Here is a 19,438-nt window from a genome sequence, read left to right on the forward strand (position 1 = left end):
GCTCTAACCCAATGCACACAATGGGTTAGAGCAAAGTGATGCAAAGTCACGTTTAAAAAGGCGGGTCCCCAAGCCAAGACTTGACTGCACATTGACTGAAGGAGGGTAATAACATACTAAGAATTAACCGCTCATTGTGGTTGGAAGATGGAGAGGATTGGATCAGCCTTAGGAAGTGGAAAGGCAGGTTGATTTCACAGTGGCTCTCCACCATAAGCCCAGGAGACCAAAGTCTGGTCTGCTTTGCTCCAAGAAGCAGGAACCACTCTGTGTAGCTGGAGATGGGCACATTCATTTTATCAAGCACCATGTCTTCGTCCATTAACATCATCCTGAATTGCCATGTCCCTCATTCCCACGTGTTGTATTCCTTATATAGCATGAAAATGTGCTGATGGGGGAACACAGCCATCTAGTCCATGGATAGTTTTGTATCAGAGTATAAATTAATAAATACATTTGGGGCTTTTTTTTCTGCATTGGTCTGTGAGTTATATCCATGCTAACTTCCTGTTAGAGATGATTCCATTCTCAATGTACCAATGTATTAAGTTTCTATAACAATAAAACCTCAGACAGTGATGAATTTACCTACATCATACCTGCCTCCTATGAAACCTGTACGCAGGTCAAGAAGCAACAGTTAGAACTGGACATGGAACAGTGGACTGGTTCCTAATTGAGAAAGGAGTACATCAAGGCTGTATATTGTCACCATGCTTATTTAACTTATCATGAGAAATGCTGGGCTGGATGAAGCAAAAGGTGGAGTTAAGATTGCCAGGAAAAATAGCAATAACCTCAGATATGCAGATGACATCACCCTTATGGCCAAAAGCAAAGAAGACCTAAAGAACCTCTTGATGAAGGTGAAAGAAGAGAATGAAAAAGCTGGCTTGAAACTCAACATTCAAAAAACAAAGATCTTGGCATTCAGTCCCATCACCTCATGGCATATAGATGGGGAAACAATGGAAACAGTGACAGACTTTATTTTCTTGGGCTCCAAAATCACTGCAGATGGTGACTGCAGCCATGAAATTAAAAGATGCTTGTTCTTGGAAGAAAAGCAATGACAAATCTAGACAACATATTAAAAATCAGAGATATTACTTTGCCTACAAAGGTCTGTATAGTCAAAGCTATGGTTTTTCCAGTAGTCATGTATGGATGTGAGAGCTGGACAATGATAAAGTCTGAGGGCCAAAGAACTGATGCCTTCAAAGTGTGGTGCTAGAGAAGACTCTTGAACTGCAAGGAAATCAAGTCAGTCAGCCCTAAAGGAAATCAACCCTGAATATTCATTGGAAGGACTGATGCTGAAGCTCTAATACTTTGGCCATCTGATGCAAAGAACTGACTCATTGGAAAAGAGCTGATGCTGGGAAAGATTGAAGGCAGGAGAAGAAGGGGACGACAGAGGATGAGATGGTTGGATAGCATCACTGACTCAATGGACATGAATTTGTGCAAACTCCAGGAGATGGTGAAGTACAGGGAAGCCTGGTGTGCTGCAGTCCATGAGGTCACAGAGTCGAACACAACTGAGCAACTGAACAATAGCATACTCCTTATGGGAATGATGATGACCAGTCAGCCTTCCCTCACCCAACAAGTATCAGCCCTCACTTGCCTGAAACCCACAATGTATGGGAATGAGGCTTTCTCAGATGCCTGTGGTTCTTATTCAAAACCTTTTCTATCCCCCCACAGACTCCCTCCCAGTCCCTCGTCCCCATATCAGTTTGTTCAGCCCTCATCTTTACCATCAAAAACAGGATGAATACTTACTGCAGGAGGCAGGAAGTTAAAATTCTAGTTACAATCCTGATACTTTCTGTGTGACCTTGGAAAATCGTATAACCTTAATCATTTTGTCTGTAAAATTGGAGATTAATAAAGACTACCCGTGCATAAGGTCATGGACTTGGATCAGAGACTTTTAAAGTCTCTGCCAGTTATAGGATCTGCTCCTTCATTTGCTTACTTTCTTTTGTGAATTATAAATTCTGTGGATTTTCCCCAAAGGTTAATATAAACATATCTATACTTACATAGTGGTATAATTTTCTGTGTTTCCCCACATACTTTAAAAACAGATCTCATAAATTCAGAGTTGCATAACACTCTATAAGATAAATGAGAAACAATTTCCTGCAAATAGTGCATACTGTGACAAAGTTTAGAAATGGAGATTTTTGGTTTTGAGAGTGATGTGCTTGACTAATTGTCAGCTCCTTATGACCTGAAACCAAAGCCCTTGCATTTCTGACTCCTCCCACCCCATATTCATCACCCTCTCCTTTACCTCCACTTGCTGTTTCACTGTATGAGACTTGCCTAGTCGCCTAGAAAGTACCTGGAGGAAAAGCACTCTGGAACTGTGGTAGAACCACATGAAATTCTTCGTCTGAACCACAGCCTCACTGTTCAAGAAAAGGAGCCTCCTACAACAGCATTGCCGGAGTATCACACATGCTGCTGACAAGGACAGCACGTACCAGATACCAGGCTTTGTGCTAACACTTTTAATCCTCACTACTTGAGAGTCCCTTGTACTGCAAGGAGATCCAACCAGTCCATTCTAAAGAGATCAATCCTGGGTGTTCATTGGAAGGACTGATGCTGAAGCTGAAACTGCAATACTTTGGCCACCTCATGCGACGAGTTGACTCACTGGAAAAGACTCTGATGCTGGGAAAGGTTGGGGGCAGGAAGAGAAGGGGACGACAGAGAATGAGATGGCTGGATGGCATCACCGACTCTGTGGACGTGAGTTTGAGTGAACTCCGGGAGTTGGTGATGGACAGGGAGGCCTGGCGTGCTGTGATTCATGGGGTTGTGGAGAGTCGGACACGACTGAGCGACTGAACTGAACTGAACTGAACAATTTAATAAGGTTGATACTATTGTTATCATTTTTTTTTTTTTACAATAAAGAATCTAAGGCACAGAAAGCTTCCATTGCACAGCAAATGAGCAACTGAAGCATGGCTTGAAAGCAGGCAGTCTGATCGCAGAACCCACTTTCTTCACACAAAGCTCTACTGCCTCCTAGTGGTAACTAACCATCCTTAGACCACGAGCTTCAGACTCCTTGATGATGCTGATTAAACGCAGTTTCTTGGGCCATTCCAGGTGTGTTGATTCAGAATCCTGCTATAAATAGAGTTTTCAACATGTTTCACCAGGGAGAAGTCAGAGATAAGATCCTTAGCAGAAGCAATATGCACTTTAATTAAAAGTATTCAAAAGTCATGATATTATTTAATTTTTGACTGCATTGGGTCTTCATTGCTGCAGGTTGGCTTTCTTTTTGTGGCAAGCAGGGACTACTCTCTAGTCATGGTGTGTTGGCTCAGTAGTTATGGCACACAGGCTTACAACATGTGAGACCTTCCCAAACCAGGGATCGAACCCATGTCCCCTGCATTGACAGGCAGATTCTTAACCACTAGGCCACCAGGGAAGTCCATGAAATTATCCTTTAATGAAGCAATTCTTTTTTTAAGTGTGCAGATAATCCACAAGAGGAAAACAGCATTTCTAAATAGCAAATTAAATGGTATTTGTGTAATTGCTTTAGGACAGTCTTCCCAAAATAAAATGAAAACAAATGCTATGGTCTGTAAATTTTTTCCAGTCACCCTATGTAGTGTACAATTTGTGAGTCTTGACAAATGCATACAACTCTGTGTGTGTGATAGTCGCTCGGTTGTGTCCGACTCTGTGATCCCATGGACTGTAGCCCACCAGGCTCCTCTCTCCATGGAATTCTCCAGGCAAGAATACTGGAGTGGGTAGCTATCCCCTTCTCCAGGAGATATCCCCAGCCCAGGGATGGAACCTGGGTCTCCTGCATTGCAGTCAGATTCTTTACCGTCTGAGCCATCAGAGAAGCCCACCTGCTGTTGTTCTTTAGTTACTAAGTCGTGTCCAGCTCTTTGTGACCCCATGGACTATAACCCTCGAGGTTCCTCTGTCCACAGGATTTCCCAGGCAAGAATGCTGGAGTGGGTAGCTACTTTCTTCTCCAGGGGATCTTCCTGACCCAGAAATAGAACCCGAGTCTCCGCTTGGCAGGCAGATTCATTACCTCTGAGGACCCCAGAAGTATCACTTAGAATATAATACATCCTTTTTCACCAGGAAATGCTAGTACTGGGTGTGGGGATCAGGGAGGGTCTGCAGGCCACCAATTCTGGTCAGAGGCTTGGTTAGGTAGCCAAGGTAGAAGGGAAACAGACAGCTCATCTCACATATTCCAAGTTCTTGAATAGTCCAATGACCTCAACTGTACTAAGAGAAGCAATTTCAACATTTGGCTAGGCTAATGCTTATTAGAAATCAATATGATTTGAAAAAGCAAAACATAAAAACTAATGAATTCAGTATACAATTTTTTTTTTACAATTGCCCTTGTGTACCTTTTCATTGTATTAGCTGACACTTCACTGCATTTAACAAAGGTAATCCCAGGTAAATTTCTTGTTGATGCTTATGTTTCCAAATTCTCAACTTTTCCAGCATTTGTAGAAAAAGCAAGAGAATTCCAGAAAAACATCTATTTCTGCTTCATGGACTACACTAAACCCTTTCACTGTGTGGATCACAACAAATAGAAAAATTCTGAAAGACATAGGAATACCAGACCACCTCCTGACAAACCTGTATTTAGGTCAAGAAGCAACACTTAGAACCAGACATGGAACAACAGACTGGATCAAAATTGGGAGAGAAGTATGTCAAGGCTGTATATTGTCACCCTGCTTATTTAACTTATATGCAGAGTACATCCTGAGAATCGCTGGACTGGAGGAAGCACAAGCTGGAATCAAGATTGCCGGGAGAAATATCAATAACCTCAGATATGCAGATGACACCACTCTTATGACAGAAAGCAAAGAGGAACTAAAGAGCCTCTTGATGAAGGTGAAAGAGGAGAATGAAAAAGCTGGCTTAAAACTCAGCATTCAAAAAACTTAAGATCATGGCATCTGGCCCATTCACTTCATGGCAAGTAGATGGGGAAACAATGGAAACAGTGACAGACTTTATTTTCTTGGGCTCCAAAATCACTGCAGATGATGACTGAATGAAATTAAAAGATGCTTGCTCCATGGAAGAAAAACAATGACCAACCTAGACAGCATATTAAAAAGCAGAGACATTACTTTTCCTACAAAGATTTGTATAGTAAGTTATGGTTTTTCCAGTAGTCATGTATGGATGTGAGAGTTGGACCGTAAAGAAGGCTAAGAGGAGTGGGGGAAAAAAAAAAGGCTGAGCACCGAAGAATTGATGCTTTTGAACTGTAGTTGGAGAAGACCCTTGAGAGGGACTCCAAGCAGATCAAATCAGCCAATCTTAAAGGAAATCAATCCTGAGTATCCACTGGAAGGACTGATACTGAAGCTGAAGTTCCAATACTTTGGCCACCTGATGCGAAGAGCCGACTCATTGGAAAAGACCCTGATGCTGGGAAAGATTGAAGGTAGGAGGAGAAGAGATGACAGAGGATGAGATGGTTGGATGGCATCATCGACTCAATGGACATGAGTTTGAGCAAAGTCCGGGAGATGGTGAAGGACAGGGAAACCTGGTGTGCTGCAGTCCATGGGGTGGCAAAGAGTCAGACACAATTGAGCAACAACCAGCATTTATAACCTTTAAACAACTTTTCAGTGTGGTATCACTGATATTCTGTAAATAGTGAAATTCAAGAAACATTACCTCAATTAAAAAGTATTCTGAACTCTACTTGAAGTTGTCTCCAAATATTTTGGCAAGGAGTCGTTTCAGTGTATTCTCTGGGGCCTAATCAGAACTGAGCTTCTACTGCAAGCTTCACTTTGTTCACACCACTGCTGGGCTTAGCAGAATGTGGCCTCTCTGATGCTGGATCAGTGTTGTTCTCTCTCTATAGCCTTCCCACAATATTTATCTGTATAGGATTTTTCCTCAGAGTGGACTTCCTTGTTTTTATTGAGATTTGAAGCTGAAGGCTTGCCCACATGCAGAATATTTGAAAGGTTTCTCTAGTGTGTGGATTTTGAGATGATGAGTAAGACCTGACTTCTGACTAAAGACTTTGCCACACTCTTTACCTTGATAACACTTCTCCTTGTTGTGAATCCCCTGATGTTCAGTAAGATGTTCTCCACTTAAGAAGGGGCTTCCCCAGTGGCTCAGTAGGTAAAGAATCTTGCTGCAATGCAGGAGACCTGGGTTCGATCCCTGGGTTGTGAAGATCCCCTTGTGGAGGGCATGGCAACCCACTCTAGTATTCTTGCCTGGAGAATCCCATGGACAGAGGAGCCTGGTGGGCTCTAGTCCATAGGGTCCCAAATATATCTGACATGACTGAGCAACTAACATGCACATATACCCTTGTGAAGGCCTTGCCACATTCAGGACATCGGTAGGTCTTATCCCCCACGTGGATTCTTTTGTGATTTCTCAGGCCAGTTAATTGTGTGAAGGTCTCCCCACACTCATCACACATATGTTTTCTTGGTTTAGGAAGGTTTCCATGCTTCCCTTCTAACTTGTGTTTGTTAAGCCTGGGTGTTGACTGAAGGCTTTACCTCACTCATCGCATTTATAGGGCTTCTCCCCAGTATGACTCCTCTGAGAAATGATCAGGGTTGAGTTTAATAGAAAGGTTTTTCCATACTCACCACATTCGTAAGGTTTTTCCCCTGAGTGAATTCTGTGATATATTACAGGTTCTGAGCTCTGACTAAAAGTTCACCACATACCAGGTCATCATTCAAAAAGTTTCTCTCCAGTGTGGATTCTCCAGAGTTGGTTAAGTCCTGCATACTGAATGGCTTTTGCACATACTTTACATTCATAGAGTTTTTCTTTACTGTGAATTCACTGATGTTCAGTAAGATTTGAACACTGCCACCACAATCAAAATGCAGAATATTTCCATTGTCTAAAATCCCTGTGTCCCTTAGTAGTCAGCCCATCTCCCCGCCTTCAGGCCCTGACAACCACTCATGTGTTTGCTGCCCTGATAGTTTTGCCTTTTCTAGAATGTCATGTAAATGGAATCGTACAGTAGATAATCTTTAAGTCTAACTTCTTTCACTTAGCATAATGCGTTTGACATTCATTTATGCTGTCATTGGTATCAGCAGTATTGCTTTTTCATTGACGTGTAGCATTCCACTGAGTAGATGTATCACATCTTGTGTACCAGTTAACCAACTGGAGGACACTTGTTTCTAGTTTGGAGGGGAGTAATTATAAAGCCATAAACAAATGTGTACATATTTGGAGTGAACATAGTTTTTCCTTCTTCTGGGAAAATAGCTTGCAGTGGGAATTCTGCAGTACATGTCAAGTGTATATTTAAATTTATAAGAAGCTGCCAAAAGTGTTTTCCAGAGCAGCTGGACCATTTTAATTCTACCAGGAAGCATGAGAGTTTTGGGTGCTCCACCATCTTGTCAACATGCAGTATTATTAGCTTGTTTTTTAAAATTCTGTTCATTGAAATGTGGATTTTCTTTTTTTTTTTTTCCATGCCACGCAGCTTGCAGGGTCCTATTCCCTGACCAGGGATCAAACCCAGGCCCACAGTAGTGAAAGTACAGAGTCCTAACCACTGGACTGCCAGAGAATTCTCATATTATTAGCTTTTATTTTAGCCATTCTAATAGTTACATAGTGATATCTCATTGTGGTTTTTAATTTGGATTGTCCTAGTGACCAGTAATGTTAAACATCTTTTTCTTGTACTTATTTTCCATCTGTGTATCTTCTTTGATGGAATGTCTGTGCAACTATTTTGTCCATTTTTAAAATTAGGTTGTTTTGTTATCTGTTCACTAGTTGTGAGAGTTATTATTCTACCTGCAAGTCCTTTAAAAAAGATGAACTTTGAAAATATTCTTCCCCAGTCTATGGCTTATCGATCCTTTTTCTTAACAGTATCTTTCAGTGGGGCCTCTCTGGTGGCTCAGTGATGAAGAGTCTGCCCACCAATGCAGGAGATGTGGGTTCAGTCCTTGGATAGCGAAGATCCCCTGCAGAAGAGCATGGCAACACACTTCAGTATTCTTGCCTGGCAAGTTCCATGAACAGAGGAGCCTGGCAGGTTACAGTCCGTAGGATCACAAAGAGTCAGACACAACTGAAGTGACTTAGCATGCATGCATGCAGCTGGAGGTTTGTACCTTTTGGCCACCTTCATCCAATCCCCACTTCCCCTTCCCCTCCACCGTCTCTGATAACCACAAATCTGATCTCTTTTTCCGTGAGGTTGTTTGTTGCTTTTGAGTTATACTTGATATGCCACACTATGTCAGTTCCTGGTATACAGCATGTTCTGTTCTGTTCTGTTCTGTTCAGTTGCTCAGTCATGTCAGACTCTTTGCGACCCCGTGGACTGTAGCCTACCAGGCTTCTCCGTCCATGGGATTCTCCAGGCAAGAATACTGGAGTGGGTTACTGTTTCCTTCTCCAGGGGATCTTCCCGACCCAGGGATCAAACCCGGGTCTCCCGCATTGGAGGCAGACGCTTTAACCTCATAGTGAGTCTATATTTCTGTACACTTCAAAATGATCACCATGATAAATCTAATTACCATCTGTCACCATGCAAAGATATTACATAATTATTGACTTATATTCCCCACACTGTAAATTTCATATCCAACACTATTTTGTAATGGAAAGTTTGTAAGTTTATATCTTTCAATCTCCACCTATTTCTCTTCTCCTCCATCTCCCTCCTCTGGCAACCACCCATAGATTGTTTTGACTGTTCAGGGTCTTGTGTGTTTTCATACAAATTTTAGAATTATTTGTTCTAACTCTGTGGAAAATACCATTGGTATTTTGATAGGGATTGCAATGAATCTTGATAACTTTGGTATGGTCATTTTAACAATATTAATTCTTCTAAGCTATGAACGTGGTATATCTTTCAACTGTTTGTGTGCATTTTCCTGTTTTTCTGCATGCTCTTGAGTAATTCTTATTATTGTATCTCCACTATTGGTTTTTATTTGTGCCTCACTTTAAAAATATGTATTTAGTAATTGCCCTAGAGTTTAGAATTAAAATCTTTAATTAATTAGATTCTACCTTAAAATATTGTATCTCTTCCCACCTAGCATTAGAATCTTATGACACCCAATTCCTCCCATATTCTAGGGTATTTTTGTCCTACATTTTATTTTTGTATATTCTGTAATTCTATAATACATTATATAAAGTACTGTTCTTTTTACTTCAGATGGTCAGTCATCTTTTATTGAAGTAATTGTAGATTCACATGCTGTGGTAAGAAATAATAGAGAGATCCATGTACCTTAACCCTATTTACTAGGGTTTATAATGGGAACATCTTTCAAGCTGTAGTATAATATCACAACCAGAATCGACACTGACATTAATACGATCCACTGATCTTATTCTGATTTCCAGTCTTACTTGTGTGTCTGTGTGTGTGTTTAGTTCCATACAATTTTGCCACATGTAGATTTATGTATTTGCCACCACAGCCAAGATTCAGAGCAGTTTCATCACCACAAAGATTGCTCATGTTGTCCTTTCGTCACCACACCAATTTCTGTACCTCCTCACCCTGTCCCAAACCCCCAAAGACCATAAATCTGTTCTTCATTTCTAAAATTCTGTTATTTTTAAAACTGTTACATAAACTAGTCATGCAGTATGCAACCTTTTGTGAATGGCTTTTTTCGCTCAGTATAATTCCCTTGAGAGTCATCCAAGTTGTACCATTTTTACTGTAGAATAGTATTTGATGGGTTATATGTATCACAGTTTATTTAACTATTTTCCTGTTGGAGGACATCAGAGCTATTCAGTTTTGGGCTATTGTGAATAAAGCTGCTATGAATAGTCATTCACAGGTTATTGTCTAAACCTAAGGTTTTTGTTTCTCTGGGATAAACGCACAAGAGTACAATTGCTGGTTTGCATGACAATTGCATGTTTAGTTTTAATAAGAAACTGCAGAACTGTATTCCAGACTGACATTACCGCTTTACAGTCCTACATAAATGTATGAGGGATCCTCATTTACCTTTTAAAGTGATTGAAAAATAAGAAAAAAATGTCTTTTATACTTATCTTCATTTTAATCACTTTCAGAGATTTTCATTTCTTAGTAAAGATCCCAGTTTCTACCTGGTAACTTTCTTGAGCATTTCATATAATTCTGGTGTGTTGGTCCTGAATTCTCTCAGCTTCTGTTTGTCTGAAAAGTCTTTATTTCACCTTAACTTTTAAAGACATTTACACTGTGTATAAAATTCTGGGTTAACAGATTTTTTTCTTTCAAAATTTTCAAGATGTCATTCCATTGTCTTAAGTCTTACATAGTTTCTGACTTACAGTCTGCTGTTATTAATTCTGATTTTTTTTGTCTCTCTGTATGTAACATGTCTTCTCTAGCTGCCTTCAATAATTCATCCTTATCTTTGGTTTTTATCAGTTTGAATATGATGTGTCCCTCATATTGATGTGTCCATCATATGAAATGGTTTTGCCTTATAAGTTTGTTTGTATATTTATCCTGGTATTTTATTTATCCTGGTTCTCTGAGCTACTTGGATCTTGAGTTTCTTGGTTTGCTGTTTTTCATTATATAAAGACAACAAACAAACAAATAACAAACGCTTGATTATTGTTTCTTTAAATATTTCTTGCTGCCTGGTCTCTCTTTCTTCTTTTCTTTGGCATTTCATTCAAAAGTGTGTGTGACTGCTCCACATTGTCCCAGACATCTTGGGTATTCTATTTTCTCTCTCTCCTCTTTCTGTGTGTGCGTTTTTCAGCTTGAATACAGGTATATCTTGGCGATCTTGTAGATTTAGTTCCAGATCACCATAATAACGTGAATACCACATTAATTTTTTGGTTCCCCAGTGAACCTAGAAGTTATGTCTACACTCTGTGAAAGTGTTAATCACTCAGTCATGTCCGACTCTTGGTGACCCCATGGACTGAAGCCTTCCAGGCTCCTCTGTCCGTAGAATTCTCTAAACAAGAATACTCGAATGGTTGCCATTTCTTTCTTCAGGGCATCTTCCCAACCCAGGGATTGAACCAAGGTGTCCTGCATTGCAAGCAGATTCTTTACAGTCTGAGCTACCAGGGAAGCATACTATACTGTAGTCTATTAAATGTGCAATAACATTATGTCAAAAACTCAATGTATACACTACTATATATAAAATAGATAACTAATAAGAACCTACTGTATTACAGAGAGAACTCTACTCAATACTCTGTAATGACCTATATGGGAAAAGACTCTAAAAAAGAGTGGATATTTATAACTGATTCACTTCACTGTACACCTGAAACTAGCACAACATTGTAAATCAACTATATGCATGCATGCTAAATCACTTCAGTCATGTCTGACTATTTGAGGCCCTATCTACTATAGGTCCCCAGGATCCTCTGTCCATGGGATTCTCCAGACAAGAATAGTGGACTGGGTTGCCATGCCCTCTCCTCTGTAAGTCAACTATACTCCAATACAAATTTTTTTAAAACCCTATGTACAGAATGTTAAAACACTTTATTGCTAAAAAATGCTAACCATTATATGAGGCTTCAGAGAATTGTAATCTTTTTGCATAGTAACATCAGAGATCACTGATCACAGATCACTATAACAAATATAATAATGAAAAATTTAGAAATACTACCAAGAAGTGAGAAAATGCTTCTGGGAAAATGATGCTGACAGACTTGCTGGTCTCAGGGTTGCCACAAAACTTCAATTTATAAAAAGAGCAGTGTCTGTGGAGTGCAGTAAAGTGAAGCACAGTAGACTGAGGTATGCCTGTAATTTCCATTAATGTAGCTTCAAGTTCACTTGATTCTCTGCTCGCAGGATATGCTGCACGTTACAGTTTACACAAATACAAATTTCTTCACAATCTTTAGCTTCCCTTTTAAGATTAAGTGTGTGAATTTATGATTAACAGACCTTGCTGGAAGATAATGCCATCAACATCACTGTCTCTGGCCTTCCCCATCTCCAGGCCCTGATAGAACTTTGCTGATTTCAAGGAAAGCAGAAAGAAAACAAATTCAGGAACTACACTATTTTGCACTCTCTTACTGCAAAGGCCTGGCTTGAATCAGAGAAATCAGAATATGAATCAAGTCTATTCCACCTACACCCCTTACACTTCTTATTGAACATGCCCACCCACAGACCAAGTAGCAGCAACACACATGGTACTTTTGTGAAGTACACCCAGTGGTAAGCTAACTGGAGAGAGCCATAGCTAACTTTTCATGTCATGGCTGACTGAATGCAGTTCTGAAGTGTGTCTTCATTATTTGTTTTGTCTTCAGGTCAGTTCAGTTGCTCGGTCGTGTCTGACTCTTTGCGACCCCATGAATCATAGCACACCAGGCCTCCCTGTCCATCACCAACTCCCGGAGTTCACTCAAACTCATGTCCATTGAGTCGGTGATGCCATCCAGCCATCCCATTCTCGGTCGTCCCCTTCTCCTCCCGCCCCCAATCCCTCCTAGCATCAGAGTCTTTTCCAGTGAGTCAGCTCGTCACATGAGGTGACCAGAGTATTGGAGTTTCAGCTTTAGCATCAGTCCTTCCAATGAACACCCAGGATTGATCTCCTTTAGAATGGACTGGTTGGATCTCCTTGCAGTACAAGGGACTCTCAACAGTCTTCTTCAACACCACAGTTCAAAAGCATCAATTCTTCAGCAATCAACTTTCTTCACAGTCCAACTCTCACATCCATACATGACCACTGGAAAAACCATAGCCTTGACTAGACAGACCTTGGTTGGCAAAGTAATGTCTCTGCTTTTTAATATACTATCTAGGTTGGTCATAACTTTCCTTCCAAGGAGCAAGCTGGATGGCATCACCGACTCTGTGGACATGAGTTTGAGTGAACTCCGGGAGTTGGTGATGGACAGGGAGGCCTGGCGTGCTGTGATTCATGGAGTCGCAGAGAGTCGGACACGACTGAGCGACTGAACTGAACTGAACTGAAAACAATATTTAGGTTGGAACTACACTCCTTGGTTAATGATATGGGTGACTTTTTTTGGAATTGAATGATAATCAAGCATTTACTCATAGTTGATTTCATGACTATTATTGCCAATATAGAAATTTCTAGTGGAATATGGAATTTGTAAGTAATAGCAAGTTATGGGACCTCCCTAACAGTGCAGTGGTTAATACTCAGTTCTTCCATTGCAGGGAATACAGGTTCAATCCCTAGTGAGGGAACTGAGATCCTGCATGACTCACCCTGTGGCCAAAAATAAGGAAAAAGAAAAAGAAACAGCAAGTCATGCTGAAATTATAGGTATATGGAATTTCCGAAAAAGGAGCCATGTTTTATTATGATTTGTAAGTCATATACTGTACAGATTTTTATCAGTAAAATTTATAATAAAATTACATATGTATAAATGCTTACTTTTTTCCCATAGAGCCAATCATTAAGCATTTCTATCACATCAGTGTGTCCTAATGTGTCATGCTGGTCCAATTATCACTGCTGGATAAGAGAATCTGGACAGGCACACAGAGTGCAAGTCAGTCAGATGAAGGTGGGTGACTGAACTGAAATTTCTGGTTCTCAGCCAGTTGAGAGAGAGAGAGAGGAGAAGAGAGGGAGACAATGAGAGAGAAAAGCCTGAAGGTGACAGAAACAAACAAGAGCACCCTGACTCTCCCCTCTGCTGCTGCTGTTGCTGCTAAGTCGCTTCAGTCGTGTCTGACTCTGTGCAACCCCATAGACGGCAGCCCACTAGGCTCCCCGGTCCCTGGGATTCTCCAGGCAAGAACAGTGGAGTGGGTTGCCATTTCCTTCTCCAGACTCTCCCCTCTAGTCCTGTTTTATTTCCTGTCCCAGATTCCCCTGAATTTATCTACTGCATCCTTACCAGAAACCTCTCTTTAAGACAGCTGAAGTTGAATTCCTGCTTCTTCACAACCAAAACCTCTGCAAGCAAGGCAGTGAACCACATAAATCTGGACTATATGGGTCCTCTTATCCTGGTCCCTGAGATTCCCAAATCTGATGACTGTTAATCACAGGGAATCTACAGACGATGGTGAAAAAGTATTACTTAATGAAAAGGAGGGGGAGGATGTATCACCAATAAAATCAGTCAAATAAGCAATATGGGGCTTTAACAAAAAATGACAGTGGTACACAGAGTCAGGTGAGTTCTGGGAACCCCAAAGCAACTCACATAGCAATTCAGGGGTAAGGAGTGAAAGGTTGTGTTCAGGCTATGAGACCACTTGGAAATGGCCAACTTAATTCATATTTAACGTTCTTTTAAAAAAATATTTATTTATTTATTTGGCTATGCTGAGTCTTAGTTGTGCCATGCAAAAGTTTTTAGTTGTAGCATGTGGAATCTTTAGTTGCAGGATACAGAATTCACTTCCCTAACCAGGGATCAAACCCAGGCCCCCTATATTGGGAGCACAGAGTCTTAGCCACTGGACCACCAGGGAAATCCCCATATTCTTATTATGGAGTCAAAAACTTCTACATTTGATGGACTTTTTTTTTGTTTATTTTTTTTCTAAACAAATCAGAGGTTATAAAGAACATTTTTGCCCTGTGGCATAATGTAAACTCTATGAAAACAAACAACTGAAGTTCATTTGACTCCTGTAATGGCTGGTGTCACCCTTAGAAGGCCCCTGTGTAGTCTGTCCTCTTCCTGATGGAGAATGGGCTCCAAACCAGGATCTGAATTGCTGCGATGCCCAGTGGGACCAGGCAAATCAAATTAAACATGGCGTCATGAAGATCTAAGGTTGTACTGAGAGGGGAAAAACATATTGAAACACAGTTAGTTTCTCCAGTGGCTTCTTTTCTTATTAACTCAAAGCTATACAACAAGAAGTTTCAGAAAAGTTTTGATACCTACTGAGCCCATTTAAAAAGTCAATGAAATTTTATCAAATAATTTTAATTATTTAAAATAACTGAATAAGTAAATAATCCCTACCTTCCAGTTGGTTCTACCAGGGGAGTTGATACTCCTTTGATCACAAAGCCTGGGGAGAAGTGCTGTGGCCACAGTGAAGGACCCCACAAGGCGCAGAAGGACAGAATTGGAGGTGGGTACAATGCATTCAAATATGTATCTACAGACTCATAACACTTTAGTCTTGAAAGCACCATCCAGAGAGTTTCAAACAAAGAGGCAAGAGATGGGCATTCATTTTTATTACTAAACTGACTTCCATTCTACACCATTTGAGATTATGAGAGGAAAGCAGGCTTAGTAATAATATTAAGAAATGACACAACTTTTTCTGCCAAGAACTTCATTAAGCCCAAGATGCCTATGGTTCTCCATTATATTTAGCAGATAATATTTTTTTCATTTAAATCATACACAGTAAAAGAGGCCTCCTAGTTATTTGGGGGCTGATTATCTGGTTTGCAGCTTCTCTTTGGTTACTTGGGCTACCTAAAACAGCACCTCGTTGATCAGCCAACTGAGATAAGTGGAAAGATCAAACTATACGATACGAGAAAAGGAGGTGGTTTGTTATATTTTCATACCAGAATCAGTTGATATTACCAGAACATATGTATCATTCAAAAAATGATTTAAAAAATAGGTATTGTGTGATTATTAATGTGCTAAGCACTGGGTTCAGGACTGGCTATCCAATGGTGGCAAAACTGACAGATATCTTACTTCATGGAGCTCACCTCCCAGTTCTGGAGATAGACCTTAATCAAGTCATCACAAATAAGATGGACTTACCCATGATTACAAATGAAGAAAAAAAATGCTGAGATGGAAAAAAGCAAAGTATTAGATAGGAGCTCATTGTCAGAGCATTTTCAGGTAGAGTCTGGAGAAGGTTCTCCCAGGGAAGTGGGATTTGAGCTGAGTCCTGAAGGATAAGTAGATATTAACTAGAAGACCCCTGACTAGAATCATGGGAAAACATCCAAGCATTGCTACCTCTGCCTCTAAAGGCCACAGGCAGGAAACTCTTGGGTGCTCTGGACTGGATTGCGTTTGCTTCCAATTACTGCTTCACAAAACCTCTCTTTACCTTGAATCCTAGTCAATCCAAGAATTGATGACTATGACTTTCCCCATTCTTTGCTCCTCTGCTGTTACTTTCTTGGCTCTGAGACAATCGCAAAGGTGTGGGCCATCAACTGGACTTCCCAACACACCTTGACTGTAGCCTCTGGAAGTAACAGAGGAGCCCATATGCTGCCAGGACACAGTTACATTTCTGCTCCACCCAGACTATCAATGAAAAACTTCATTTCTAGGTGCACACGGTGTTTTGTCTTCCTCGCATTTCTTCCTTTAAGAAAAATCTGCCCTCTTCCTGTTTCAGTCCTGAAGATTCAGTGGATGTCAACTACCCTGCTCCCACACCAATGTCAGGCATACACCAAGACCTGGTCAGTGTCAGGCTATATAGCTACTGTCTCAGGAATGGACATGTGACTCATGCAAAGCCTTTCAGGGCCCAACTCGGAGCTTCTGCTGTGCTACTGGGACAAATGTTTCCTCTAGGATCTGGGTCTATAGGCCCATGTAAAGCTGGAGTTACCTTGCTGCCACGTGGTAAAAGTTTGTACTCAACACAGAGGGAAAGTCATGGGCAGAGAAACAGATTCCTAACATCATTTGAGTACTACCTACACAGAGCCCAGCTCTGTCTGACTTTTCAGTTATATGAGCTGGTAAGTTCCTTTTTCATTTGAGCTTACTTCCATTGAGTTTCTGTCACTTGCAGCTAAACTGGCCTGAAAATTGTATCTTTACCATTGGCACTCATGTCCAAATTACCATAATTTGGCCTCCAACCACTATAGGGATGCGATTCAGTGATTTCTAATTGGTCATTACTAAGAAAGACACAGGAGGTTTGACTGAGCTGATCACAGATTTCGAGAATGAGAAGACATGGTCATGACTATACTTTTGAACTTGATGTATGTAGAAACACGATGCTTCTTTCCCCACCTTTGACTACTCTCTGACTGGAACCACAAGACAGACCAGATCAGGGGACTGGGTCAACAATGGGTGCAAGATGCCAAAAGGTAAGGGAAAATCAAGTTCCACGTTGTTGGTGGTCTTGTTGTTCAGTCACTAAGTCGTGTCCGCCTCTTTTCAACTCCATGGACTACAGCCAGCCAGGCTCCTCTACCTGTAAGATTTCCCAAGCAAGAATAGTGAAGTGGGTTGCCATTTGCTTCACCAGGGGAATCTTCCAAAACCAGGAACTGAACTTGCATGTTCTGCCTTGGCAGAGTCTTTACCACTGAAGCCACCAGAGAAGACCAAGTTCCACTTTGTCACAGCCTAAATCACACACTTCTTAAACACACAGAAAAAGAAAGGAAGTGGCCTAATCAAAACCTTTAATGGACAAAAAAACCACAGAGCCATGACCATGAACTGCTAGTCAAGGAATTATACACTATGTGCTCAAAGCCCAGTGTTCCATGAAAAGACTGGTTTCTGCTTGGCTGAAGCACCTGTGTGCTTTCTGTCTCAGTGCTTAACAACAGGAGCGCACTGTCCTTCTGAGTTCTCTAGCTATAGCAGATTCCAGTTTCAGAAATATCAAGAAATTGGATTCCAGCTGATATGGGTTCTCTCTGGGAGATTTCTGATCTCAAAGACAGAACTGTCTTTTTCTCTTTTTTCCAGGGTGAGAGGAGACGTAGAGAATATCTGTGATTATCTGCAGGCACAAAGCCTCCAGTGAGTGTGCTGACAACATTACAGGGAGAGAGCTTTAGGCTGGAAGTTCAAGGGAAGCCAGCAGAATGAACATTTAAATGACTAAGGCAGTTTGATAAATACCATGTTGTGGTCTAACCCCCAATGCTTTCAAGGCTGACACCATTATTACTGAAGCTGCAACCATTTTCATTTCCATATTACTTCACTGAATCACTTGATGCTCTTCAAAAATTTCCTTGATCTTCCTGCTCTTTTCTTAAGATTTCCTCTTCCTTTTAAGATGTTATTCTAATCTTGGAGAGATGCCCATGATTTAGAGAATTTCTTTTCTTCTTTCACATTGCATACCCTCTACTGGGATATGGATGAACTTAGAGAATAGCAAGGAGAGATAAGAAGGGCTTCTTAAGCCAATGCAAGGGAATAGAGGGAAACAATAGAATGGGAGAAAAAGAGATCTCTTCAAGAAAATTGGAGATACCAAGGGAATATTTTATGCAAGGATAGGCACCATGAAGAACAGAAATAGTAAGGACCTAACAGAAGAGGAAGAGATTAAGAAGAGGTGGCAAGCATAATATACAAAAAAGGTTTTAATGACCTGGATAACCACAATTGTATGGTCATTCATCTAGAGTCAGACATCCTCAAGTGTGGTCAAGTGGGCCTTAGGAAGCATTACCATGAACAAAGCTATGGATGTGATGGAATTCTAGCTGAACTATTTCAAATCCTAAAAGATGATGCTGTTAAAGTGCTGCATTCAATATGTGAGCAAATTTGGAAAACTCAGCCTTGGCTACAGGACTGGAAAAGGACAGTTTTCATTCCAATGCCAAAGAAGGGCAATACCAAAGTATGTTCAAACTACCATACAACTGGGCTTATTTCACATGCTAGCAAGGTAATGCTCGAAATCCTTCAAGCTAGGCTTCAACAGTACCTGAGCTGAGAACTTCAGATGTTCAAGCTGGATTCAGAAAAGGCAAAGGAACCAGAGATCAAATAGTCAAGAGAAAGCAAGGGAATTCCAGAAAAACATCTACTCCTGCTTCATTGACTATGCTAAAGCCTTTAGCGGTGTCAAAGGCTTTTTCACAACAAACTGTGGAAAATTCTTAAAGAGATGGGAACATCAGACCATCTAACCTGTCTCCTAAGAAACCTGTATGCAGGACAAGAAGCAACAGTTAGATATGGAATAATGGACTGGTCCAAAATTGGGAAAGGAGCATGTCAAGACTGTATTGTCACTCTGCTTGTTTAACATATATGCAGAGTTCATCATGCAAAATACCAGGCTGGATGAATCACAAGCTGGAATCAAGGTTGCCCTGGAGAAATATCAACAACCTCAGATATGCAGATGATAGCACTCTAACGGCAGAAAGTGAGGAGGAACTAAAGAGCCTCTTAATGAGGGTGAAAGAGAAGAGAGGAAAAGCTGGCTTAAAACTCAACATTCAAAAAACTAAGATCATGGCATCTGGTCCCATCACTTCATGGCAAATAGAAGGGGAAAAAGTTGAAACAAACAGGTTTTATTTTCCTGAACTCCATAGAAGGCTGACAGCGACTGCAGACTGTGACTGCAGCCATGAAATTAAAAGACACTTGCTCCTTGGAAGGAAAGCTATGACAAACCTGAAAGTGAAAGTTCGTCACACAGTCATGTCCTGCTCTT

General features: G+C 40.8%; 1 protein-coding gene and 1 long non-coding RNA gene across 8 annotated transcripts in view; one reads left to right on the forward strand and one right to left on the reverse strand.

Moving 5' to 3' along the window:
* The window catches only part of LOC148773665 (uncharacterized), a 51,230-nt gene that overhangs the window by 6,901 nt on the left and 24,891 nt on the right, over nucleotides 1–19,438 (forward strand). For 2 of the 6 annotated variants that reach the window (XR_016036615.1, XR_016036614.1), the window contains exons 2-4: nucleotides 7,945–8,181; nucleotides 13,247–13,399; nucleotides 15,032–15,136. This is a non-coding gene — a long non-coding RNA (uncharacterized LOC148773665). Of the gene's footprint in view, nucleotides 1–7,944; nucleotides 8,182–13,246; nucleotides 13,400–15,031; nucleotides 15,137–16,390; nucleotides 16,799–17,002; nucleotides 17,106–19,438 lie in introns of those variants that run through there. The other 4 variants (XR_016036616.1, XR_016036618.1, XR_016036617.1 and 1 more) reach the window with 4 other exon arrangements.
* Nucleotides 14,637–19,438, reverse strand: part of LOC129545447 (solute carrier family 68 member 1-like) — a 46,470-nt gene continuing 41,668 nt past the window's right edge. Inside the window, exon 7 of one of the 2 annotated variants that reach the window (XM_088833120.1) lies at nucleotides 14,637–14,835. In XM_088833120.1, coding sequence (XP_088689246.1) covers nucleotides 14,703–14,835 — 133 coding nt within the window. In that variant the 3' untranslated portion in view covers nucleotides 14,637–14,702. The remainder of the gene's footprint in view (nucleotides 14,836–19,438) is intronic. The other variant, XR_016036613.1, reaches the window with a different exon arrangement.

The sequence above is a fragment of the Moschus berezovskii genome, chromosome 27 (genome assembly GCF_049115385.1).
Source record: "Moschus berezovskii isolate FMDL1 chromosome 27, NW_MosBer_1.0, whole genome shotgun sequence".
NCBI lineage: Eukaryota > Metazoa > Chordata > Mammalia > Artiodactyla > Moschidae > Moschus > Moschus berezovskii.